The sequence below is a fragment of the Chiloscyllium plagiosum genome, chromosome 50, assembly GCF_004010195.1.
Source record: "Chiloscyllium plagiosum isolate BGI_BamShark_2017 chromosome 50, ASM401019v2, whole genome shotgun sequence".
Lineage (NCBI taxonomy): Eukaryota > Metazoa > Chordata > Chondrichthyes > Orectolobiformes > Hemiscylliidae > Chiloscyllium > Chiloscyllium plagiosum.
In genome coordinates this window covers 7893022-7919684 of record NC_057759.1, presented here as the reverse complement: position 1 = coordinate 7919684, position 26663 = coordinate 7893022, and the positions used below count along the sequence as shown (strand labels likewise).

Below are 26663 nucleotides of genomic sequence, written 5' to 3'. Positions count from 1 at the left end.
ATTTCAAATGAGTCTCCATTCATATTTGCACAACTGCAAGATGTAAAATCACTTGGGAGAGTCGTTCTAAGAGACCTTTAATTATCAGTTGTATCTTTTTACAGGGTGCTCCATCTGAATAGAGGGCATAGGTTTAAGGTGAGAGGGGAAAAGTTTAAAAGGGACCTGAGGGGCAACTGTTTCACACACAGGGTGGTGTATATGTGGAACAAGCTGCTACAGGATATTGTATAATCACAGGATCCCTGAAGTTTGGAAGCAGGCATTCAGTCAATTAAGTCCATACTGACCCTCTGAACAGCATCCCATTCAGATCCAACCCCCTTCCCTATCACCGTAAACTTGCATTTTCTATGGCTAATCTGCTTTGGCTGCACATCCCTAGACACTATGTAGCTTGGCCAATCTACCTAGCCTGCACATCATTGTGGACCATGGGAGGAAACCAGAGGACCCAGTGGAAACTCATGGAGATACGTGTAGAACGTGCAAACTCCACACAGACAGTCATCCGAGGGAAGAATCAAGCCTGGGTCCCTGGTGTTGAAAGGCAACAACGCCAACCACTGAACTCCTGTGCTGCCCTGAGGCCCTACAAGCTGGTACAACTACATTTAAAAGATATTTGGACAGATACATGGAAAAGAAAGGTTTGGAGAGACATGGATCAAACGCAGGTAAACGGGATGAGGGCAGTTTATGAAACCTGGTCAGCAGGGCCTGATTCTGTGTTGTACGATTCTAGTTCAAGAACATATAGACTTTGAAGGTCAATGTTATTAATGCAAGTTATTATATGGTCCTAACCTTTGCAGAGGAGGTGATGGCATGGTGGTATTATCAAAGAACAAGGAATGACAGGAACAGGCCCTTCAGTCCTCCAAGCCTGAGCCAACCCAAATCTGCTGTCTAAACCTATTGCCCAATTCTTTAGCATCTGTATCCCTCTGCTCCCCATCTACTCTTGGATCTGTCCAGACGCACCTTAAATGTATCGACTGTACCTGACTCTACTACCTCTGCTGGCAACGCGTTCCAGGCACCTACCACCTTCTGTGTAAAGTACTTGCTGCACGTATCCCCCTTAAACATTTCACTCTCTCACCTTGTACGCGTGACCTCTTGTTACTAAATCGCTTTCTATGGTGAAAAGCTTATCTGTATCTGCTCTGTCTATACCCTTCATGATTTTGTAGGCCTGTCCCCCCATCAATCTCCATTTTTCTAAAGAAAACAATCTTAACCAACTCAACCTCTCTTCACAGATAGTACCTTCCATACCAGGCAACACCTTGTAAATCTTCTCTGCACCCTCTCCAAAGCGTCCACATCCTTTTGGTAATGTGGTGACCAGAACTGTATACAGTATTCTAAATGCGGCCGAATCAAAGTCTTGTGCAATTTTAACATGATCTGCCAGCTCTTATACTCAATACTCTGTCTGATGAAGGCAAGTATACCATATGCCTTCTTGACCACTCTATCCACCTGTGCAACCACCTTTAGGATACAATGGACCTGCACTCCCAGATCTCTCTGCTCACCAACTCTTCCCCAAGGCTCTTCCATTTACAGTATAGTGTGCTCTAGAATTAGACTTTCCAAAATGCATCACCTCACATTTGCCTGGATTGAACTCCATCTCCCACTTCTCCATTCAACTCTCCAGTCTACCTATATTCTCCTGTATTATTTGACAGTCCCTTGTGCTTTCTGCTACTCCACCAATCTTCGTGTCATCTGCAAACTTACTGATCATGCCAACAGTGCCCTCTCCCAGATCATTTATGTATATCACAAACAACAGTGGCCCCTGTGGAACACACTGGTCACCTTTCTCCATTTCAAGAAACTCCCTTCAACTATTACTCTCTGCCTCCTGTTGCTCAACCAGTTCTTTATCCACCCAGCCAGAACACCCGCACCCATGTGACTTCACTTTCTCCATGAGTTTACCATGGGGAACCTTATCAAATCTCTTACTCGAGTCCATGTATATGACATCTACAGCCCTTCCTTCATCTATTAACTTGGTCACTTCCTCAAAGAACTCTATTAAGTTGGTTAGGCATGATCTCCCCTGCACAAAACCATGTTGCCTATCACTGATAAGCCCATTCTCTTCCAAATATAAATAGACGCTATCCCTCTGCACCTTGTCCAGCAACTTTTCCACCACTGATGTCAGGCTCACTTGTCTGTACTTACTTGGACTATTCATCAAAAGACCCAGCTAATCTTCTGAGGACCTGGGTTTGAATCATACCATGACAGATAATGGAATTTGAATTCAATAACAAAAGTCTAGAATTAAGAGTTTAATGAATGCCATGAAACCATTCTGGATGGTCAGGAAAAACCCACTTAATTCACTAATGTCTTTACCTGGTCTGGCCGACATGTGATTCCAATGTGGTTGACTGTTAACTGCAATTGGGGATGGGCAATAAATACTATCCAAGCCACCAACAGCCACGTCCCATGAATGAATAAAAGATTATTTAAGTCTCTTGAAAAGCATGAAGAGTTTATGAACTTTAGAGGAAGATCACAAAGGCAAAGACAGGATTTGAGATTGCCTTAAACTTTATTTGCCAAGGCTAAGACATTCTACATGTATATTAAGCCTCCATTTTGAACAGAGTGGCATGGAGAGAGGACGGAGAGAAACAAGGGCTGCCGGAAAGTTTTTATGTGGGTAAGATCTAAACCCGAGATCCTACACCGTAGGGCCTCCCTCCCACCCACCTCCTCTAACTTTACTAAGAGTCTGTAAACTCGGTAAGTTTTCAGGTTTTCTCAATTTTTTTTTCCTTTTCTTCTCCTGTTTAGTCCTCTGAGAGCTTTCATATTAGCAGGGTATGGCTGATAGGGCAGTTGAATGTTCCTCCTGCAGAATGTGACAGGTGAGAGACACCACACATGTCTGCCAATCACATTTGCGGGAAGTGCACCCAACTCCAGCTCTTCGAAAACAGAGTTAGGGAACTGGAGTTGGAGCTGAATGAACCACGGATCATCCAGGAGGCTGAAAGAGAAACTGAGAGGGAGGTGGTCACTCCTCAGACACAGGCTAAGGACAGCTGCGTTACAGTCAGGGAGAGGAAAGGGAACCAACAGATAAAGCAGAGATCCCCAGTGGCCGTTCCCCTCAGCAGTGAGCATGCCGTTCTGGATACTGCTGATGGGGACGGCCTACCGGGGAAAGCCATAGTTGCAAGGCTCTGGCTTAGAGGCTCAGAAGGGAAAGGGGGAGAATAGAAAAGTGATAGTGGTAGGGGTCTCAATAGTTAAACGGATTGACAGGAGATTTTGTGGTCAGGAACGGGACTCCCGGAAGGAATGTTGCCTCCCCGGTGCCAGAATCCGGGATGTTGCCAATCAGGTTTACAGGATTCTGAAGTGGGAGGATGAGCAGCCAGAAATCGTGGTACATATTGGCAACAATGATATAGCCAAGAAAGGGATTGAGGACCTGAAAAGTGAATACAGAGAGCTAGGTTGGAAGCTGAAGAGCAGGATGAGTAGAGTAGTGATCTCAGATTTGCTACCGGTGTCACGAGGCAGTGAGGTGAGGAACAGTCAGAGAGTGCAGCTTAACACATGGAGGGCGGGCTTCAGATACTTAGACCATTGGGGTGCCTTCTGGGGAAGGTGGGATCTGTACATGAAGGACGGGTTGCACCTGAACTGGAGCGGCACAAATGTCCAGGATGGAAGATTTGTTCATGTGGTTCGGAAGGGTTTAAACTAGTTTGGCAAGGAGTAGGGAACCAGAGCTACATATCGGAGGGGGGGTAGTTGTAGATGGGGCCACAGGATGTAGTGAATCTGTTGGGAAGGTTTCTCACGCGATGAAACAAAGGGATCTGTTAAAGGGTGTCTGCTTTAATCCAAGGAGTGTCAGAAATAGGAGTGATGAACTTAAGAGTACGGATCAGTATTTGGGACTATGATGTTATGGCCATAATGGAGATGTGCGTTTTAACGGGGTAGGAATGGTTGCGAGATATTTCAGGGTTTAGAATGTTTAAAAAGAACAGGGAGGGTGGAAAAAGAAGAGCATTGCTAATCAGAGAATGCATCACAGCTACAGAAACAAAGGTTGTTGAGGAAGAGTTCTCTACTGAGTCAGTATGAGTGGAAGTTAGGAACAGCAAGGGAACAGCCACCTCACTGGGGGTTTTCTACAGGCCCCGTAATAGCAGTAGGGAAATCATGGTTGGCAGATTTTTGAAAAATTCAGATGTAGGTTGTTATGGGTGACTTCAACTTTCTCAATATTGACTGGAACCTCCTTAGTGCAGATGGTTTGGATGGAGCCATTTTTGTCAGGTGTGTTCAGGACGGTTTCCTTACTCAGTGTGTAGACAGTCCGACAAGGGGACCGGCCATTTTGGATTTGGTGCTCAGCAATGAGCCAGGACAGGTTTCAGATCTCATAGAGGGAGAACACTTTGGTGACAATGACCACAACTGCCTCACATTTACCATAAGCTTAGACAGGGAAGGGAGCAGTTACCAAGGGAAGGTATTTAATTGGGGAAAAAGGAAATTATGACGCTATTAGACAGGAGTTGGGAAGTACAAATTGGGAGTAATTGTTCCACAGAAAGGGCACAATAGACACGTGGAGACTGTTTAAGGAGCAGTTATTGCGAGTGATGCATTAATTTGTTCCTCCGAGACAGGCAAGAAGGGGTCAGGTTAAGGAGCCTTGGATGACGAGAACAGAGGAGCTTCTCGTCAAACGGAAAAAGCACCTTACGTAAGGTGGAGGAAGCAAGGATCTAGCACAGCTTTAGAGGATTATAGGCTTACTAGAAAGCTGCTCAGAAATGGACTGAGGAGAGCCAGGAGGAGGCATGAAAAAGGCTTGGCAAGAAGGATTAGGGAGAACCCAAAGGCATTTTACTCATACATGAGGAATAAGAGAATGACCAGGGAGAAGGTAATGCCAGTCAGGGATAGCGTGGGGAACTTGTGCGTGGAGTCTGAGCAGGTAGGGGAAGCCCTAAGTGAGTTTTTTGCTTCCGTTTTCACTAGAGTCATAAAGTCATAGAAATGTACAGCATGGAAACAGACCCTTCGGTCCAACTCGTCCATGCCGACCAGATTATCCCAACCCAATTTAGTCCCACCTGCCAGGACCCAGCTCATATCCCTCCAAGCCCTTTCTATTCATATACCCATCCAGATGCCTTTTAAATGTTGCAATTGTACTAGCCTCCACCACTTCCTCTGGCAGCTCATTCTATACACATAGCACCCTCTGAGTGAAAAAGGTGCCCGTTAGGTCTCTTTTATAGCTTTCCCCTCTCACCCTAAACCTATGCCCTCTGGTTCTGGTCTCCCCCACCCCAGGGAAAAGACTTTGTCTATTTATTCTATCCATGCCCCTCATGAGTTTATAGACCTCTATGAGGTCACCCTTCAGCCTCCGACGCTCCAGGTAAAATAGTCCTAGCCTATTCAATCTCTCCCTATAGCTCAAATCCTCCAACCCTGGCAACATCTTTGAAAGTCTTTTCTGAACCCTTTCAGTTTCGCAACATCTTTCCAATAGGAAGTAGACCAGAATTGCACGCAATATTCCAATAGTGGCCTAACTAATGTCCTAAGGAAAGGGAAGGGACCTTGTTGTGAATGAGAACTTTGAGGAGCTAGGGAACAGGCTTGAACAGATCAAGATCGATGAAGTTGATGTGCTGAAAATTAATGCAAACATTAAGATTGATAAGTCCCCAGGGCCAGACCAGATTTATCCTAGGTTGCTCTGGGAAGTGAGAAAGGAGGTTGCTGAGCCGCTGGCGAAGATCTTTGCTTCCTCACTCTTAACAGGAGTCATATCGGAGGATTGGAGGGAGGCGAATGTTGTTTCTCTTTTCAAGAAGGGGAATAGGGAAATCCCTGGCAATTACAGACCAATCAGTCTTACGTCTGTGGTCAGCAAGGAGTTGGAAAGAATTCTGAAGGATAGGATTTATGACTATTTGGAAAAGCATGGCGTAATTAAAAGCAGTCAGCATGGCTTTGTAAGGGGCAGGTCATGCCTCACAAATCTTACTGAGTTCTTTGAGCAGGTAACAAGATAGTCGATGAAGGTCAGGCAGTGGATGTGGTGTATATGGACTTCAGCAAGGCAGTTGGTAAAGTTCTCCATAGTAGGGTCATTCATAAATTCAGGAGGTATGGGATAAAGGGAGATTTCGCTATCTGGATTCAGAATTGGCTGGCTTACAGAAGGCAAAGTGTGGTTGTAGTTGGAAAGCATTCTGGATGTCAGTGATAAGTGGTGACCCGCAGGGCTCTATTCTTGGGCCTCTAACCTTTGTACGTTTTTATAAATGACTTGGATGAGGAGGTTGAGGGGTGGGTTAGTAAATTTGCAGATGACACAAAGGTTGGATGTGCCATTGATAGTACTGAGGGCTATTACAGGCTGCAGCATGACATAGACAGGATGCAGAGCTGGGCTGAGAAATGGCAGATGGATTTCAACCTGGATAAATGTGAAGTAATGCATTTTGGAAGGTCAAACTCAAATGCTGAATACAGGATTAAAGACAGGATTCTTGGCAGTGTGGAGGAACAGAGGGATCTTGGTGTTCAAGTACATAGATCCCTCAAAGTTCATTAGGGACATTTAAGCAACTGCTAGACATGCACATGGTCAGCAGTGAATCGAGGGTTGCATAGGTTAGGTTATTTTAGTTTTCATGAAGAATAATCCTCAGCACAACTTTGTGGGCCAAAGGGTCTGTTCTGTGCTGTAGTTTTCTATGTTCTATTAACAAGGGAGCTACTAGAGAGAGATAAACAGAGTGGGGCTATAGAGAGTAGGCTTCCTGCAAGATCAGAGAGGACATCTTTGTGTTGAATCTGAGGTGATGCGAGAGATATTCAATGAATATTTTTACTTTGAAGAAACAAATGGCAGCTAGAGAACTCATGGAAATAAATATTGATGTTTTGAAAAAAGTTCACATTACAGAAGAGGAAGTGTGAGAGACCTTAGAAAATACAAAGAAGGATAAATCTCCAGGAGCAGATCTAGCATATCCCAGGACGTTGTGGGAAGTTAGGGAGAAAATTGTGGAGTTCCTAGCACAAATGTTTGCATCATCTATAGCTACAGGTGAGGTGCCGAACGACTGCAGAGTTGATAATGTTGCGCCTTTGTTTAAGAAAGATGTGGAGATGCCGGAGTTAGACTAGGGTGGACAAGGTCAAAACTCAAACAGCGCCAGATTATAGTCCAACAGGTTTATTTGAAATTGCAACCTTTCAACCTCTGCTCCTTCCTCAGGCATAGTATGGTAGAGAGGTACAAGACATACTATTTATCAGCAAAAAGTAAACAACTTTAAAACTAGCTGCCCTCGTTGAATGCTTTAACCAGATAGACTGCTGGTTAAAACACAAAATGCAGATTCCTTTCAAGTCTTTGTCCCTCGATAATTTAAGGTTTTATCAATGTACAAGAGGTGATATCTCAGGTTAGACAAACCACTTTAGGCGTGAGGTCCTGCTTCGAATTGACATATGCTTTTACCTGAGGTCCGGTTTTATTTTTTTGATAGGAACGAATCTTCAAAGAAATAATTTCTAGGTGTGTGAAAGTGTGAGTGAGTGAGTGAGTGAGTGAGTGAGTGAGTGAGTGAGTGAGTGAGTGAGTGAAAGAAAAGTGTGAGGAGAGAGAGGGTATGACAGAGAATGAGAGAGACAGAAAGAGAAGGCGGATATGAGAGAGGGTATGAGAGGCAGAGAGATGTCTGCGTGTGGGCGAACATTTGAGTGTGTGTGCCCACATGTGTATATATGAGTGTGCATGTTTGTGTGAAAGAGAGGGTCTGCGTAAATGTGTGAGTATGTGAGAATCTGAGTCTGGGAGTATGTAGTGTGGTGGGGTTACCTGTAGTGTGACAGGAACCCAAGATCCCAGTTGGGACTGCCCTCATGATTTTGGAACTTCACCTCCACTCAGCAATTTTATATTGTTGCCTATGTCATTAAGTTAAAGGTGTGTATTGTACCTTTAAGAGAGAGTGAATGCGATTTTGAACTGAGAGCTGACAAACACCTGTGATGACTAGCTAGTAATCGCAGAGTGTACTGAAAGTATAACATTGGCTGGGAAATGGATACCTGAGTTAGTTGTTGTTTTGACAACAATTCTGCCGCAGATGTGTGCCATCTCACTCTCGTTCACTCTCCTGCTGGGATGCATGCGCACCCTCTCGCTCTCCCACAGGCACTTCTGTTCTCCTGCAGGCATGTGCACTCTCGCTCACTCTCCTACTGAGCGCACAGAGATGCGCGCACTCTCACTCTCCTGCAAGCGTGCACGCACTCTTGCTATCCCACTGGTGTGCGTGCGACCTCTTGCTCTCTCGTGTGCACACCCACATCCTTTGCTATGTTGCTCTCCCGCAGGCATATGCACGACTGCACCCTCGTGCTCTCCTGCTGGCATGCACAGGTGCACGCACTCTCGCTCTCCCACAGGCACTCTCCTACCCGCGCAGGCGCAAACATTCTCACTTGCTCGGAAGCTCATGTGCATGCACACTGTCTTGGAGATGCGCGCGCATGCACATTCGTGCACTCTCACTCTCTTGGAGACGCATGCGCATACACAATCTCGCTCTTTCAGAAGTGTGTGCCCACGCAATCTTGCTCTTCAACAGGGGTGCACGCACACTCCCGCTCTCCCAGAGGCAAGCACACATGCACTCTTGCTCAATCGAAGGCGCGCGCCCAGGCAATCTCACTCAGACACATGCGAGTGCTCACTCTTGCTCTCCCGCAGGTGCACGGACGTGCACCCACACACCCTTGCTCTCTCAAAAACACCCGCACACTAACTCTCGCTCTCCCGCTGGCTCGTGCGCACACTCTTGCTCTCTTGCGGGCACGCCACACTCTCGATCTCCCACTGGTATGTGCGAGCAGGTTCAAAGGACCGAATTGCCTACTCTGACTCATCATTCCTAAGTTTCAAGACTGCTTTGTCACAGCTTTGTCAAATCTTTTTCTTAGTCAAAGCTGGGTTATATACAATGAAAAATTGAAATCTTACCTAACCTCCCAAAGTCCCCTTCACCCCAGCTGTACAATTCGCCATCTTCCGTAACAGCTGCACTGTGTCTATAGCCAGCAGAGACACATACAACGGCCTTTAAAAACGACATTTAGAAATTGATGTCAACTCAAGCTGTCACAGAACACATTTCATTTTGAATTATGAGTTATTATTTATTACAATTATTCTCTCTCAAATTCTTGAAGAGAAAGAAGTTATACTGAATCCAATTCTTTACTGGAAATTCTTAGAATAATTGAGCACTTACTTTTCCTTGTAATGGTCCCTGAATAAGTTTGGGATATTTCTGCGTGGAACTGTTTCCATGTCCAAGTTTTCCATAGTCACCATCACCCCAACTAAACACTTCTCCTTCTGTAGTAAAGGCTAGCGTATGCCCATCAGAACCTTTTGATGAAGAGATTTTTTTGATAGCTCGATGTGGTTCAAAAGTTAACTTTTTCAAGGTGGACTGGTTATTTGAATCACCCAGACCAAGCCTTCCATAACTGCCCTTGCCACAGGCTCTTACTGATCCATCAGATGAAATGACAAATGTGCAATACTGTCCAGCTTCAATCTAAGTGAGAAAGAAATTAAAATCCATGAACCATAGCAAAGGTCATTGAATTTAAAAGTCAATTATTATATTCACCTATTCCTTCCAGTTAAAGAAAAGCTGATCAAATTATAGATTAAAAAAAATCACGTCCCTAACCTGTCATTTATTCAGAGCAAAAGTTAACCAACCAAAATCATCAGGACAAGGGAACCTCTGAAATATCGACCTTCGTCTTCAACAGATGATTCCCCAACACAGTTGTTAACAGGACCTTCCACTTGGGGATCCTGCAGTCTTTTGGACTCAAAATTGAGTTCAAAAACCTTAGGGCCTTCACTCTCCCACATCCTCACCAAAACCCCCATACATCAGGCCTTTTATCACAGTCTGCAGTTACATACAACCCATTGTTAGCCAATAACAATCCCCATTAGTTGCTAAACACCCCCACAGGCAGATCATTATCCACTCCTTTGTCTGTCCAACTGTCCTTCTTTCTCTTTGGGCTCTATCTGCACTTATTGTCTACTTCTTACCCCCCCCCCAACCCTATCTTCTGCATATAAAATTACATTTTCTTAGCTACCATCAGTTCGGAGGAAAGGTCACCTGACCCAAAATGTTAACACTGATTTCTCTCCACAGATGCTATCAGACGTGCTGAGCTTTTCCATCAATTTTTGTTTTTGTTTCAATACCGTCAGGATTCAATTTACTCCTCGACTAACATGAGTGACATGGATAAACACCTAACCCAATGGCAAAGATTTTTTAAAAACGGTCTTTCCAGAACGATAAGAAGTAAAAGCCCAAATGACAAAACTGTATTAGTTTAAAAATAGCAATGGAAAAGGATAGACCAGATGTAAAAGTTCAAGTTCTAAATTGGAGGAAGGCTAATTTTGACAGTATTAGGCAAGAACTTTCAAAAGCTGATTGGGGGCAGATGTTTGCAGGTAAAGGAATGGCTGGAAAATGGGAAGCCTTCAGAAATGAGATAACGAGAGTCTAGAGACAGTATATTCCTGTTACGGTGTTACGAGGGAAATCAGGGAAAAAGGGGACATGAGATAGCTTTGGTAAATAGGATTAGTGAGAATCCAAAGGGCTTTTACAAATATACTAAGGACAAGAAGGGCAACTAGGGAGAGCATAGAGCCCCTCAAAGATCAGCAGGGCAGCCTTTGTGTGGAGCCGCAGGAGATGGGGGAGATACTAAACGAGTATTTTGCATAAGTGTTTACTGTGGGGAAGGACGTGGAAGACGGAATGGAGGGAAATAGATGGTGACATCTTGAAAAATGTCCATAATACACAGGAGGAAGTGCTGGATGTCCTGAAACACAAAAAGATGGGTAAATCCCCAGGACCTAATCAGGTATACCTTAGATTCCTGCAGGAAACTAGGGAAGTGACTGCTGGGCCCATTGCTGAGATATTTGTATCATTGATAGTCACAGATGAGATGCCGGTGAGTTTGGGTAATGTGGAGCCACTGTTTAGGAAAGGTGGAAAGCACAAGCCAGGGAACTATAGACCAGTGAGCCTGATGTCGGTGGTAGAGAAGTTGTTGGAGGGAATCCTGTGGGACAGGATGTACATGTATTTGGAAAGGCAAGGACTGATTAGGGATAGTCAACATGGCTTTGTGTATGGAAAATCATGTCTCACAAACTTGGTTGAGTTTTTTTGAAGAAGTAACAAAGACGACAGATGAGAGCAGAGCTGTGGACATGATCTATATGGACTTCAGTAAGGCGTGTGACGAGATTCCCCATGGGAGACTGTTTAGCAAACTTAAATCTCATGGAATACAGGGAGAACTAGCCATTCGGATACAGAACAGGGAGAGATGACAGAGGGTGGTGGTGGTGGAGGGCTGTTTTTCAGACTGGAGGCCTGTGACCAGTGGAGTTTCACAAGGATCAGTACTGGGTCCACTACTTTTTGTCATTTATATAAATGATTCGGATGCGAGTATAAGAGGTTTAGTTAGTAAATTTGCAGGGAGAAAGTGAGGACTGCAGATGCTGGAGATCAGAGCTGAAAAATGTGTTGCTGGAAAAGCGCAGCAGGTCAGGCAGCATCAAAGGAACAGGAGAATCAACGTTTCGGGCATTAGCCCTTCTTCAGGAATGAGGAAGGGGTGCCAAGCAGGCCAAGATAAAAGGGAGGGAGGAGGGACTTGGGGGAGGGGCGTTGGGAATGCGATGGTGGAAGGAGGTTAAGGTGAGGGTGATAGGCCGGAGAGGGGGTGGGGGCGGAGAGGTCGGGAAGAAGATTGCAGATCAAGAAGGCGGTGCTGAGATTGGGACTGAGATAAGGTGGGGGGAGTGGAAATGTGAAAGCTGGAGAAATCTGCATTCATCCCTTGTGGTTGGAGGGTTCCTCAGCGGAAGATGAGGCACTCTTCCTACAGGCGTCATGTTGCCATGGTCTGGCGACGGAGGAGGCCAAGGACCTGCATGTCCTCGGCGGAGTGGGAGGGGGAGTTAAAGTGTTCAGCCATGGGGCTGAACCAACCAACCAACCCAACCGCCTAGGAACCCTCCAACCACAAGGGAAGGTTGTGGTTTGACATACTGTGTCAGGAAACCCTCCTGTACACACTGGACAAAAACTGATTCATCTGACGTACTAGAGTTATAGCATTTCCAGTCAAGGTTGGGGAAGTTCAAGTCCCCCATAATGACCACCCTTTTCCTTTCCCTCTTACCCAGAATCATTTTGCCAATCCTCTCCCCCACTTCCCTGGAACTCTGTGGAGGCCTATAAAAAAAACTCCAAACAGTGTGACCTCTCCTCTCCTGTTTCTAATCTCAGTAGACGAGTCCTAATCAAAAGTTCTTTCAACCACCGTTAAACTATCCTTGACTAACAAGGCCATACCTCCCCCTCCTTTACCGCCTTGCCTGTTCTTAATGCAAGATCTAAAGCCTGGAACCTTCAACATCTATTCCTCACCCTGCTCTATCCATGTCTCCAAAGTGGCCAAAGCATCAAAATCCCAGGTACCTCTCCATGCTGCAAGCTCAACTACCTTATTTTGTATACTTCTCACGTTGAAGTAGACACACTTCAAACCATAAGGAATAAGATAGACAACGTTGCAGGCAAGGATGGTATGGTACATTGGAGAAACCGAGCAAAGGCTACGACAACGGTTGAATGGGCATCGCACAACAATCAACAGACAGGAGTGTTCCCTCCCAGTTGGGGAACACTTCAGTGGTCCAGGACATTCGACCTCGGATCTTCGGGTGACCATCCTCCAAGGCGGACTTCGGGACAGGCAGCAGTAAAAAGTGGCCAAGCAGAGGCTGATAGCTAAGTTTGGTACCCATAGGGAGGGCCTCAACCGGAACCTTGGGTTCATGTCACATTACAGGTGACTACTATTGCACTATACACGCACACAGATACTCCTACATACACACTCGCACACACATACAGGCACTCCTATACACACGGACACACATATACACAGACGCGCACACAGACACCCACACACACCCCCACACTCACACATGCACTCCCTCACAGACTTAAGACACTCTACACTCGCTACACACACACATACACTTTCTCATACTCACAACCCCCAACCCAGACAGACAGACAGACAGACACACACACACAGACAAAGACCCACATGCTCACATATTTTGTAGGGTGAATTTGTACTTGCAGGGTTACATTGTACTTTGCTCAAAAACTGCATTCCGTTATCTCACTTTTTAGATTAGAATCAATCTAAACATCATGGCATAGACAGAGAACACAGGGGGCTAACGCCTTCAACATATTGTCTAGCTATCACCATTGTTAACAGCTAACCCGAGAATGCAACTTTTTAAAAAAAGGTTTTGGGATTTACACATGAAAGAAGTGAAACTATCATGGTATTCTAACAGATGAAAGACTTAACAATCAATTTTTCAATGTATAATTTCAGTTACATCACACTGTAAATCTTTGCTATAAATTCTGTGCGTTAGGATTGAGCCCTCCACTATCACCTGATGAAGGAGCAACGCTCCGAAAGCTAATGTGCTTCCAATTAAACCTGTTGGACTATAACCTGGTGTTGTGTGATTTTTAACTTTGTACACCCCAGTCCAACACTGGCATCTCCAAATCATGTCTACTAATGAAAGCTAACACACCATATGCCTTCTTAACAACCCTATCAAACTGGGTGGGAACTTTCAGGGATCTATGTACACGGACATAGAGATCTCTCGCTGTGGGACAAAAATTCAAAAACTTCAATCAATCTAGCTAACAAAGGAAATTCAGGATTGTGCAAGGTTAAAACAAAAGGTCTCTAAGGTTTCCAGAAATAGCAGTAATTCAGAGGATTTGAAGTTTATAAAATACAAAGAAGTGTGAAAGAAAATAAGAATTGAATATGAATGCAATCCAGGAAACATCAAAAAAACTGTAAATAGTTATTAAAATGGAAAGATTTGGAATAAACAACTGTTATTTGATTAAAGGTAAAGTCAGGAAAAATTATGATGGAGAATAAATAAACTGCACTTGCTCTGTTTTCACTGAAGGTGATGTATGAAAACTCGCAGAAGTAAAAGATCCAAGTGAGTGAGAGAATGTGGAGTTAAAGGAAAAGAGTGTTATCAAGATGATTATACTGGAAAAATTAATGAGGCTGAAAATCGATAAATCTCCAGGATCTGATGCAAGTCATCCCAGAGTGTTGAAAGAGATACTTATAGAGGTAGTTGTTGCAATGGTGATCATCTTCTAAATCTCTAAAGTTTCTGGAATAATTCCTGAATTATTCCTGGGTCACCCCACTATTTAAGAGAGGAAGAGAGCAAAAGAAATATACCTGTTAGCTTAACAACTGCAGTACAGAAAAGCTGGAATCTATTATAAAGGATAGGGTAAATAGATACCTATTTATTTATAGATACCAGTTAATAATGATCTGATTGGCCATGGTCAGCATGGATTTGTGAATGGGAAACCATGTTTAACAAACTTATTGGAATTTGTTTAAAGATGTTACTAACAAAATTGATAAAGGAGAGCTGATGGACGTTTTCAGAACATCCTATTCTCTCCCTATTCCTCACCTCACTAGCATTGGCATGGTCAACAAACAAGAGATAACATCTCTGTTTGTTCTAGCTCTAAGCTTCCACCCTGAATTTCTGCCTTAAATCCCCATCTCACTTCTTACCTATGTTGTTGGTGCCTATGTGGTCCACGACTTGAGGCTGTTCCCCCTCCCCCTCAAGAATCCTGAAAACAAGATCAGAGACCTCACAAACCCTGGCACCTGGGAGGCAACACACCAACCGTGACTTTCTCTCGTTCCCACAGAACTTCCTATCTGTCCCCCTAAATATGAGGTCCCCAATGACTAATGTTCTGCTCCTCTTCTCCTTTCCACTCTGAGCAACAGGGACAGACTCTGTGCCAAAGACTTGTGTGCAATTTCTTACCCCTGGTAAGTCGTTCCTCCCCTAACAGTATCCAAAACAGTGTACTTGTTGTTGAGGGAAACGGCCACAGGGGATCCCTGCACTGCCAGCCGATTCCCCTTCTGTCCCCTGATGGTAACCTCTGTCTTCTTCTTTTACCTGAGGTGTGACTACCTCCCTCCAACTCCTCTCAAAAAACCCCCTCCGCCTTCCGACTGATGTGAAATTCATCCAGGTTCAGCTCCGGTTCTCTAATGCTGTTTTTCAGGACCTGGAGTTGGGTGCAGCACCTACAAATGCAGTCAGCAGGGACACGAGTGGTGACACTTACCTCCCACATTCTGCAGGAGGAACATGCAACTGCTCTAACCTTCACTCCCACTATTCTAAATTCCCAACGAGACTACTGAAAAACTAAAAAAAAAAGAAACTCGTCACCTTACCAATCTGGCGCACAGAACCTTTCTTTTGGTTAGAGGAGGTAGATGGGTGGGAGACACCACCCAAGTAGTGTTTCGGGGAAAGTAACCACCCAAACAGAAACCATCACTTACCCAGCAGTCCCATGTCTGCTCCTGGTCAGTGCACTCCGTCTACACACGAGCTAAGGTTTTACATATTTTAAATTTATCTTCCCCTCTGACCTCTTGCCAACCTCCACACGAGGTTGCATGCATTAATGACTGTTTGTCGTCTGTGAGCCATAATCAGAATAAACAGATCATTCTCACATTGGCAGGCTGAGAGTAGTGGAGTACCACAGATCAATATGTGGGCCCAGCCATTCACAATACAAAGAACAAAAAAAACTACTGGCCCTTCGGCTCTCCAGACCTGCACCAATCCAGATCCTCTATCTAAACCGGTTGCCTTTTTTCTAAGGGTCTGTATCCCTCTGCTCTCTGCCTATTCATGTATCTGTCCAAATACAGCTTAAATGAAGCTATCGTGCCCACCTCTACCACCTCCACTGGCAACATCTTCCAGGCACCCACCACCCTCTGCGTAAAGAACACTCCATACATATCTCCCTTAAAATTATCCCCTCTCAGCCTGAGACCCCGGGAGAAACCTTCTTGCTATCCACCCTGTCTTTACCTCTCATGATTTTGTAGACCTCAGTCAGGACACCTTCAACCTCTGTCTTCCTAAATGAAAATAACCCAAATCTACTCAATCTTTCTTCATAGCTAGCACCCGCCATACCAGGCAACATTCTGGTGAAACTCCTCTGCACCCTCTCCAAAGCATCCACATCCTTTTGGTAACGTGGCGATCAGAACCATATGCAGTATTCCAAATATGGCCAAACCAAAGTCCTGTAATATTACCTGCCAACTCAATACCCTGTCCAATGAAGGAAAGCATGCCGTATACCTTCTTGACCACTCTATCGACCTTCAGAGTACAATGGACCTGAACACCCAGATCTCTCTATTCAACAATTTTCCCCAGGGTTTCTCCATTTACCGTATAGTTCACTCTTGAATTGGATCTCTGAAAATGCATCGCCTCACATTTACCCGGATTGAACTCCATCTGCCATTTCTCCACCCGACTCTTCAATCTGTCTATATTCTGCTGCATTCTCTGGCAGTCCTCTTCACTATCTGCCACTCCGCCAATCTTAGTGTCATCTGCAAACCTGCTAATCAGACCACCTATACCTGCCTCCAGATCATTGACAATATGTATCAATGGTTTTCAGGTTGGGACCAAATGTAATATTTCCAAATTTATCAATACCAATTGGGACTGTACATTATGAAGATGCTGTAAAGCAGCTTCAGGAGAAATTAGACAGAGCCACTACATGGCAAGTGGATATTATGAGTGAAAAGGATGGGAGGTTATTTACTTTGGCTGAAGCAACAGATATTCAGATTATTTCTTAAATGACATGAGGTTCAAAAGTATTGTTTACAAAGGAATCTAGGCGCCTTTCTCAATAAGTCACTGAAAGCCTATACGCTGGTGTAAGAAGCTATTAGGGAGCTTAACGGAATGTTTGCCTTTATGTTACAGAATTGGAATACTGCAATAATGAATTCTTGCTTCAATTGTATAAGGACTTGGTCAGATTACACCTGGAGTACTGAGAAGCTTTAGTCTTCTTAGCTTGAGAAAAATATTATTTCCACAGAGGAATGCCACAGAGGTTCATCAGACTGGTCCCAGGATGGTGGGGCTGTCCTATGGAAAACAACATGTATCTGTATTTTCTGCAATTTCAAAGAATGAGTGGTGATCTCATTGAAACCTACAGAATACAGGGATGAATAAGGCAGATGCAGGTAAAAGTGTTTCATCTGGTTGGTAAGTCTAGAGCCAAGGGGCACAATTTAAAAATAAGAAAGATGCTCATTTTGGGTCAGAGATAAGGAGAAATTATTTTCCTCAGAGGACTGTGAATCTTTGAAATTCTCTACAACAGAAGGCTGTGGAGGCTCAGTCTTTAAGTATACTTAAAAGCAGAGATTGATAGATTTCTGATTATCAGTGACATACAGAAGTTGAGATTGGGGTGAGTAAAAGTCATTAAAGTGCATCAGTATGACATACTGTATGATGGAACAGGTTCAATGGACTGAACGCCTACTTACACTGCTGTGTTCTTAAATCAATCATTTCTTGATCATGTTTTAATAGCCAGCATGAATATTCTACTATTACTGCCTCTAACATTAAATGGATTTGAGTTTGCGCTTAGGCAAGATTTGTTCTACAAATCCAATTAAATAGGATGAGGTCAATCCTTGCTGGGCCTCATCCACAACTGCATGCATCCAATGAAGGCATCACAGATCTGTCTTTGTATTTTAAGCTAACAGATTACTTTTCTTTTGGGCTGTTATTTCACATTTCAATATTCCCCATTTGTCAACTTAAATCAACAATTCAAATAAATTACAATACAATTCCTTTCACTTCTTTTCATGTGTCTGGATAGGCAGATGCTGGAGATCAGAGTCAAAACGTGTGGTGCTGGAGAAGCACAGCAGATCAGGCAGCAGGAGAGTTGACGTTTCAAGCATAAACTCTTCACCAGGGAGGTTAGTTTGATCTTAGAGGAGGATAAAAGGCCGGCACAATGTCAAGGCCTGAAGGGCCTGTACTGTGCTGTACTAGTGTGTTATGTCTGAATATCTCATCCTCAACCTGATCACCACAGGTTGGCAATTTATTTTATTGACCTTCTCAGACCCACATTGCTTGCATACATTTGCTGCTACAAACACAAATGTAGCACAGTGCAGCACTGTACAAACCCTTTGGCCCTCGATGTTGTGGCAGGCTTTTATCCTACTCTAAGACCAGACTAACCTACATACCCCTCATTGTACAACCTTCCATGTGCCTTTCCAAGAGTTGTTTACATGTCCCTAATGTATCTGAATCTAGTATCATGGCTCGCAGTGTATTCCATGCGCCCACCATTCTGTGTAAAGAACCTATTTATGACATCTCCACCAAACTTTTCTCCAATTACCTTAAAATTATGTCCCCACATGCTTGACCTTTCCGTTCTGGGAAAAAGTCTCTGGCTATGCCCTTTGTCTATGCCTCTCAACACCTTATACACCTCTACCAAGTCACCTCTCATTCTTCTTTGCTCCAATGAGAACAGCCCAAGCTCCCTCAACCTTTCTTCATTAGATATGCCCTCCAGTCGAGGCAGCATCCTGGTAAATCTCCTCTGCACCCTCTTTAAAACTTCCACATCTTTCCAATAATGAGCCAATCAGAACTGAACACAATATCTCAAGTGTGGTCTTACCAGGGCTCTATAGAGTTGCAGCATAACCTCGTAGCTCTTGAACTCAATCCCACTGCTAATGAAAGGCAACACACCATACACCTTCTTAACAATCCTTTCAATTTGGGTGGCAACTTTGATGGATCTATGGACATGGACCCCAAGATCCCTCTGATCCTCCACACTGCCACAAATCCTGCCTTTAACCCTGTATTCTGCATTCAAATTTGACCTTCCAGAGTGAATGACTTCACACTGTTCCAGGTTGAACTCCAACTATCACTTAGCTGCCCAGTTCTCCATCCTGTCAATGCTCTGTTGCAACATTCAACAGCCCTCCATACACCCACAAATCCACCAACCTTCATGTCATCGGCAAACTTACCAACCCACTCTTCCACTTCCTCATCTAAGTCATTTATGAAAATCACAAAGGACAGAGGTCCCAAACTGATCCCAGCAGAACACCACTGGTTTCCATCACTCTGTCTTCTATGCGCCAGCTAATTTTGTATCCAGATAGCCAGATTTCTCTGTATCCCATGCCTCCTTACTTATTAAATTAAAGTTCTTAATATTCTATGCATTCTCACAACAAGACAGCCAAATATTTTACCAAAATATTGCTAGGAAGGGTAAATACATAAATTAGCTGACATGAAAATGAATTATTTCATCAGCACAACGTAATTTCCATGTAAGTGACCTGCAATAAGGAACATTTCATGTGTTACAAAGACTACATTCAATACACAATTCTTGTTTGGCGATAGAGTCATAGAGATTTACAGCTCAGAAAAATGCTCTTCAGCCCACTGAGTCGGCATCATTCAAAAGCAACCACCAATTGTAATCACAATTTCAAACATCTGGCTCATAGTCTTATATACCTTGATTTAACTGATTTATAATCACATGTAATTTGTTACAAAATACAGTGAAAAGTGATGTAGAATGTCGCCACTCTCCAACACCATCCTAAAACACATAACAGTATACAGCACCAAGGCAGAAAAATGAAGAAATAAAGAAAATGCGTTCAACTTCACAGTCCTTCTAAAGTGGTCCCGTCATCGGCCATGTAGAAGGCCTCTCTGCTACGCTGCCAGAGTAAATGGTCGCCATTCTTCAGAATGAGCTCCTCTTTGCTGACGAACTCAACACTATGAGGCATAAGATGTACAGCGCAAAAACAGACCCTTCAGGCCAACTCATCCATGCCAACCAGATATTCCAACCTAACCTAGACCCATTTGCCAGCACTGGCCCATATCCCTCTCAACCCTTCCTATTCAAATACCCATCCAGATGCCTTTTAAATGTTGCAATTGTACTAGCCTCCACCACTTCCTCTGGCAGTTCTTTCCATATACGTACCACCCTGTGTGAAAAGGTTGCCTGTTATTATCTTTCCCCTCTCACCCTAACCTCAGGGAAAAGACTTATCCATGTCCCTCATGATTTTATAAATCTCTATGAGGTCACTCCTCAGCCTTCAACGCTCCAGGGAAAATAGCCCCAGCCTATTCAGCCTCTCCCTATAGCTCAAATCTTCTAACCTTGGCAACATCCTTATAAATCTTTTCTGAACCCTTTCAAGGTTCACAACATCTTCCGGATAGGAGGAACATTTCATATGTTACAAAGACCACATTCAATACACAATTCTTGTTTGGCTACAGAGTCATAGAGATTTACAGCTCAGAACCAGAGTTGCGCACACAATATTCCAGAAGTGGCCCAACAACATCCTGTACAGCCGTAACACGACCTCCCAACTCCTGTACTCAATACTCTGACCAATAAAGAAAAGCATACCAAATGCCTTCTTCACTATCCTGTGACTCTACTTCCAAGGAACTATGAACCTGTACTCCAAGGTCTCTGTTCAGCAACAATCCCTAGGACCTTACCATTAAGCATATGAGTCCTACAAAGATTTGCTCTCCCAAAATGCAACATCTCACATTTATCATAATTAAACTCCATCTGCCACTTCTCAGCCAATTGGCCCATCTGATCAAGATCCCATTGTTATCCAAGATAACTTCTTCGCTGTCCATTACACTTCCAATTTTCGTGTCATCCGCAAACTTACTAACTGTACCTCTTATGCTCGCATCCAAATCATTTATATAAATGACAAAAAGTAGTGGACCTAGCACCGAATCTTGTGGCACTCCATTGGTCACAGGCCTCCAGTCTGAAAAATCAACCTCCACCACCACCCTCTGTCTTCTACCTTTGAGCCAGTTCTGTATCCGAATGGCTAGTTCTCCCTGTATTCAATGAGATCTAAACTTGCTAACCAGTCTCCCATGGACAGCCTTGCCGAATGCTTTACCGAAGTCCATCTAGATCACATTCACTGCTCTGCCTTCATTTGTCCCACTTTGTTACTTTTTCAAAAAACTCAATCAAGTTCATGAGACATGATTTTGCACACACAAAGCCATGTTGACTATCCCTAATCAGTCCTTGCCTTTCCAAATACATTCCAATCCTGTCCCTCAGGATTCTCTTCAACAACGTGCCCACACCAACATCAGGCTCACCGATCTATAGTTCCTCGATGGATCTTGCCAATGCAAACACTGCCGATGCCACTGGGTACCGCACCAGTTCAAAGTCTACTGTCGCTGTCATGAATCCATTTCAGGAACAACTCATTGATCCAAACACTGTTAATGCTATTGGCATTATCAGAATTGCACATCTAAGTAAATTTTAATGTTATGGCAGTTTCTCCCTCTATCACCCATGCAGGCAGTTTATTCCAGGTTCCCACCACCATCTAAATGAAAACATGTTTCTTCACAATCCCTCTAAACCTCACACCCTTTACATTAACTCTAAGGTCCACGTCATTGAGCTCTCTGTCAAGGGAAAAAGGTTCTTTTTACCATCCCCCCAAAAATTTTATATAACTCAATCAGATCAGTCTGCACTGTTCCAAGGAAAGCAACCCCAGTCTATCCAATCTCCCTTCCTAACTAAAATGTGGTAACCCAGATTCTAGTAAATCTCTTCTGCACCCTTTCCAGTATAGTCAAATCGCTTCTGCAATATGTATTCCAGAACTGCACATAACACTCTAACAGTGGTCTAACCAACATTTTACATATTTCTGGCAATAGGTACCTGCTCTTAAACTCTACTTGCAGCTATAACTTGTCATTAAGAAATGAATTATGGTGATTATGAATTTAATATCTGCAGATATTAAAGACTGCATTTCAGCAAAGGAGGTAATGAATATCACATGAAACATCACCAATGACTGCAGCAGCAGTGTGGCCATAAAATAATTTGAATTAAGTAACTTAATATCAAAACCTATGTAAAACAACTGGCTTGTGAAATGTTTTTACTTTTTTTTTCATACAATCACATTTTCTTCTAGATATCCCAACCACTAAAGCACATGCAATGTGGTTAAGTTCACTGATCTCTAATAGAAACAGGAGCTATACCTATAGACAGCTGCTAGTTTCCTCGCAGTTTTACAAAGCACATCTATCATTACAAAAATATATCAAGTTGAGAAAGCATAAAATGGAATTGCATAAATATTATGCTTACTGTTTGAGCATCAGCAAAACTGGAAGCTAATTTTGGCTGCAGAATTTTTTCCTGTGTCCCCTCAACTAGTTGATGACTGCTGTTACTACCCCAAACATATACTTCACATGTTTCTGACACCACAGGAGCATCTCCGTTCTGTAAGCTATCAGGGCTAGCACATGTTCTGGAGTAGTCAGAAGCCATTCGACAAACCTATGAACAAAGAGTTAAGGAAAGTCATTAATTTCAAGCTTCATAATTCCAAATTACAAACTACAAATGGTCACATGGCTAATCTCAATGCTCGAAAAATACAGCACGCATGTACACACACTCACAAAGCAGGAAAAAATTAAGAAAAATACTTGCACCTCTATTCCAAACTAATATCCTTGCTTTAACTGAATCTATACTGCAAAAGCAATTTGATGGATATGTCAACATGCTGAAGGCATGGGAAAGTGCTTTATGAAATGCAGGTGTGCTTATTTTTCAAAATAAGTACTTTAAGCATAAAACATTGTTTCAAAATTATGAATAACCAAAGGAAATTTCCTACAAACCTCTTCAAAGAGGCACAGAGCTGCCTCATACAATGAACATAAACCATCGTGTGTCCTAGTGGGTTCTCGCCATTGACTCCTATCAGCTGATGCACCCTGTAAAAATCAAAGTTTGCACAGTTAAAAATATCAAATATAATTTAACATAGTTGGAGCCTGAACAACAAATTAGAAGCAGTCGTAAGTGAAGTCATTAGACAAGTGAAACAGCAAAACAACAAAACAGCACAAGTATATCTACCATTCAGAGAAAGAAACACCCAAAGACACTTCAAAAATAAGAAAGCGGAGTAAAGAAAGTGGCTAAGAACCCATCAAAAGAGGCATGTTCAGGGAAGAAGTGCATGGGTTTTGCCAGGAGCATTGTGAGTTAAGAGAAGTTAAAGTTGTCTTCAAGTGAACTGGAGAATGAGCATCCTACAACAGAAACTATGTTGACATGGTGCAAGCAAAGGTAAAGACAACACCAGATCTGACAATTTTAGAAAGTGGAAAGATTTCCCTCCTCCCCTTTGGTAGGGAAATCATTGGACCAATTCTGAGGGACAGGATTAATCAACACTTGGATAAGCAGATATTAATCAGGGATAGGCAGCATAGGTTTGTTGGAGGGAGATCCTGTCTATTTTAATTGAGTATACTTTTGGAAAGGTCACTCAATACATTGACGAGGGCAGTGCAGTTGATGTGGGTTACATGGCCTTCAGTAAGGCCTTTAACAAAGAACAAAAGAAAATTACAACACAGGAACAGGCCCTTCAGCCTTTCAAGCCTGTGCCGATCAAGATACTCTATCCAAACCTGTCACCTACTTTCTATGGAACTATATCCCTTTGTTTCCTGCCCATTCATGAATCTGTCTAAATACATCTTAAATGTCACTATCATGCACGCCTCTTCCACATCTGCTGACAACATGTTCCAGGCATCCACCACCCTCTACATAAAGAACTTTTCACGCATACCTCCCTTAAACTTTTCGCCTTGAACTCATGACTCCCAGTAATTGAGTCCGCACTATGGGAAAAAGCTTCTTGTTATCCACCCTGTGTATACATTTCATGATTTTATATATCTCAATCAGGTCCCCCTCAACCTTTGACTTTCTAATGAAAATAGTCTTAATCTACTCAACCTCTCTTCATAGCGAGTGCCCTCCATACCAGGCAACATCCTGGTGAACCGTCTCTGCACTTTTGCCAAAGCATCCACATCCTTTTGGTAATGTTTCGACCAGAATTATATGCAGTATTCCAAATGTGTCCACATGGCAAGGTTCCCCCATGGCAGGCTAGTCCAAAAGGTATGAGCCCCATGGGATCCAAGGAAAGTTGGCCAACTGGATCCAAAACTGCCTGTAAACATGAAGCATAGGGTGATGGCGAAGGGTTGGTTTTGAAACTAAAAGCCTGCGACCATTTAGATTACATTACATTACATTACAGTGTGGAAACAGGCCCTTCGGCCCAACAAGTCCACACCTACCCGCCGAAGTGCACCACCCATACCCCTACATTTACCCCTTACCTAACACTACGGGCAATTTAGCATGGCCAATTCACCCGAGCTGCACATCTTTGGACTGTGGGAGGAAACCGGAGCACCCGGAGGAAACCACACGGAGACACGGGGAGAACGTGCAAACTCCACACAGTCAGTCGACTGAGGTAGGAATTGAACCCGGGTCTCTGGCGCTGTGAGGCAGCAGTGCTAACCACCGGGTCTCTGGCGCTGTGAGGCAGCAGTGCTAACCACCGTGCCACCGTGCCACCCACAGTGGTGTTCCACATAAATTAGTGCTTGTACCCTAGCTGTTTGTCATCGACAACTTTGATGTGACTTCAGAAGATATAATTACTAAGTTTGCACATCATGAGGAGTACGGTCTCAGGTTACAGCGTGATATTGACCAATTGGTAAATTGGGCAGAGAAAGGGCAGATGGAATTTAATCCTGGTAAGTGATGCCTTTTGGGAGGTCTAATTAGGGAAAATCACACACAATGAATGGTAAGTTTCTAGGGGGTAATGAGGAACTAAGAGACATTGGTGTACAAGTCCACAGATTCCTGAAAGTGTCAGCACAGGTAGGTGGATATAAGATGGGATGTTTGCCTTCATTAGCCAGGATGGTGAACATCGAAGCAGGCAAGTCTTGTTACAACTGGTTAGGCCACACTAATGTGTGCACTTCTGGTTGCCACACTAATGGAAGGATATGACTGTACTGTAGACGGTGCAGAAGGAGATTCAAAATGTTAAAAGAGATGAAAGGTCTTAGTTTTGAGAGATTGGAAAGTCTGAGCATATTGTCCCTGGAGCAGAAATAGTTGGCGGAGAGGTGGAGGAGGGGTGGGTGAGCGGGAGCAGGAACTGACTGAAACATACAAAATCAAGAGAGACATATATAGTGCAGATCATGAGAATCTTTTCCCCATGGTAGATCTCTAGCTTCCATGACTTGTTCCATAGCAAATACTGACGAGATATATGTGTTTAGGATCCCACCACAGCCTATGGCTCCACACATAGATGGAAAAGAGGACAGAAGAAAAGGCAGAGAACTTAGTGGCACTGTATAAAGACGACAATCTCTCCCTCAATGTCAGTAAAAGAAAGTGACGACTGCAGATACTGTAGATCAGAGTCAAGAGTGTGGTGCTGGAAAAGCACATATCAGGCAGCATCAGAGGAACAGGAGAATTGCCATTTCCGGATTCTCCGCTCAACTCCTGATGAAGGGCTTATGCCCGAAACGTCGATTCTCCTGCTCCTCGGCTTCGGCCTGACCTACTGTGCTTTTCCAGCACCACACTCTCGACTCTCCCTCAATGTAAACAAAACAAAGGAGGTGGTAATCAACTTCAGGAAGTATAGTGAGGGGGGGGGGGGGGCGGTCATGTCCCTATCTATATCAATGGTGCTGAGATGGAGATGGTCGAGAACTACAAGTTCCTAGGAGTAATTATCACCAACGATCTATTCTGGTCCATTTGAATCGATGCTACAGTCCAGAAAGCATACCAATGCCTCTACTTCCTCAGAAGCCGAAGGAAATTTGGCATGTCCTCAATGACTCTTACCAATTTTTACAAATGCACCATAGATAGCATCCTATCAGAATGCACCACAGCATGCATGGCAACTGCTCTGCCCAAGACTGCAAGAAATTACAGAAAATTGCGAATGCAGCCCAATCCATCACTTAAACCAGCCTTCTATCCATTGATTCTGCCTTTACTTCCCACGGCTTTGGGAAAACAGCCAACACAATCAAGGACCCCAACCCAGATACTAATGTTTAACTACATGGACGAACTGATTCAAGAACAGCTTCTTTCCTGCTGTTATCAGACTTTTGACAACCCCTGAACTCCCAGCCTGCCTATACTGACAGAAGCCTCCATTCTTTTAGAACATAGAACATAGAACAATACAGCACAGAACAGGCCCTTCGGCCCACGATGTTGTGCCGAACATTTGTCCTAGCTTAAGCACCTACCCAATTGCCGCTTACAGGTCACCAAAGATTCTGACTCTGCCACTCCCACAGGCAGCGCATTCCATGCCCCCACCACTCTCTGGGTAAAGAACCCACCCCTGACATCTCCCCCCCCCATACCTTCCACCCTTCACCTTAAATTTATGTCCCCTTGCAACACTCTCTTGTACCCAGGGAAAAA

The 26663-nt window shown here is 43.7% G+C and overlaps 1 protein-coding gene across 4 annotated transcripts in view; it reads right to left on the bottom strand.

Annotated features, from left to right (window-relative positions):
• LOC122544483 (probable E3 ubiquitin-protein ligase HERC1) overlaps positions 1–26663 on the bottom strand; it is a 248390-nt gene that overhangs the window by 156792 nt on the left and 64935 nt on the right. For all 4 annotated transcript variants that reach the window (XM_043683720.1, XM_043683722.1, XM_043683723.1 and 1 more), the window contains exons 3-6: positions 22982–23077; positions 22437–22631; positions 9354–9665; positions 9083–9179 (exon numbers count right to left, since the gene is read on the bottom strand). In XM_043683720.1, the coding sequence (XP_043539655.1) occupies positions 9083–9179; positions 9354–9665; positions 22437–22631; positions 22982–23077 (700 nt within the window). The remainder of the gene's footprint in view (positions 1–9082; positions 9180–9353; positions 9666–22436; positions 22632–22981; positions 23078–26663) is intronic.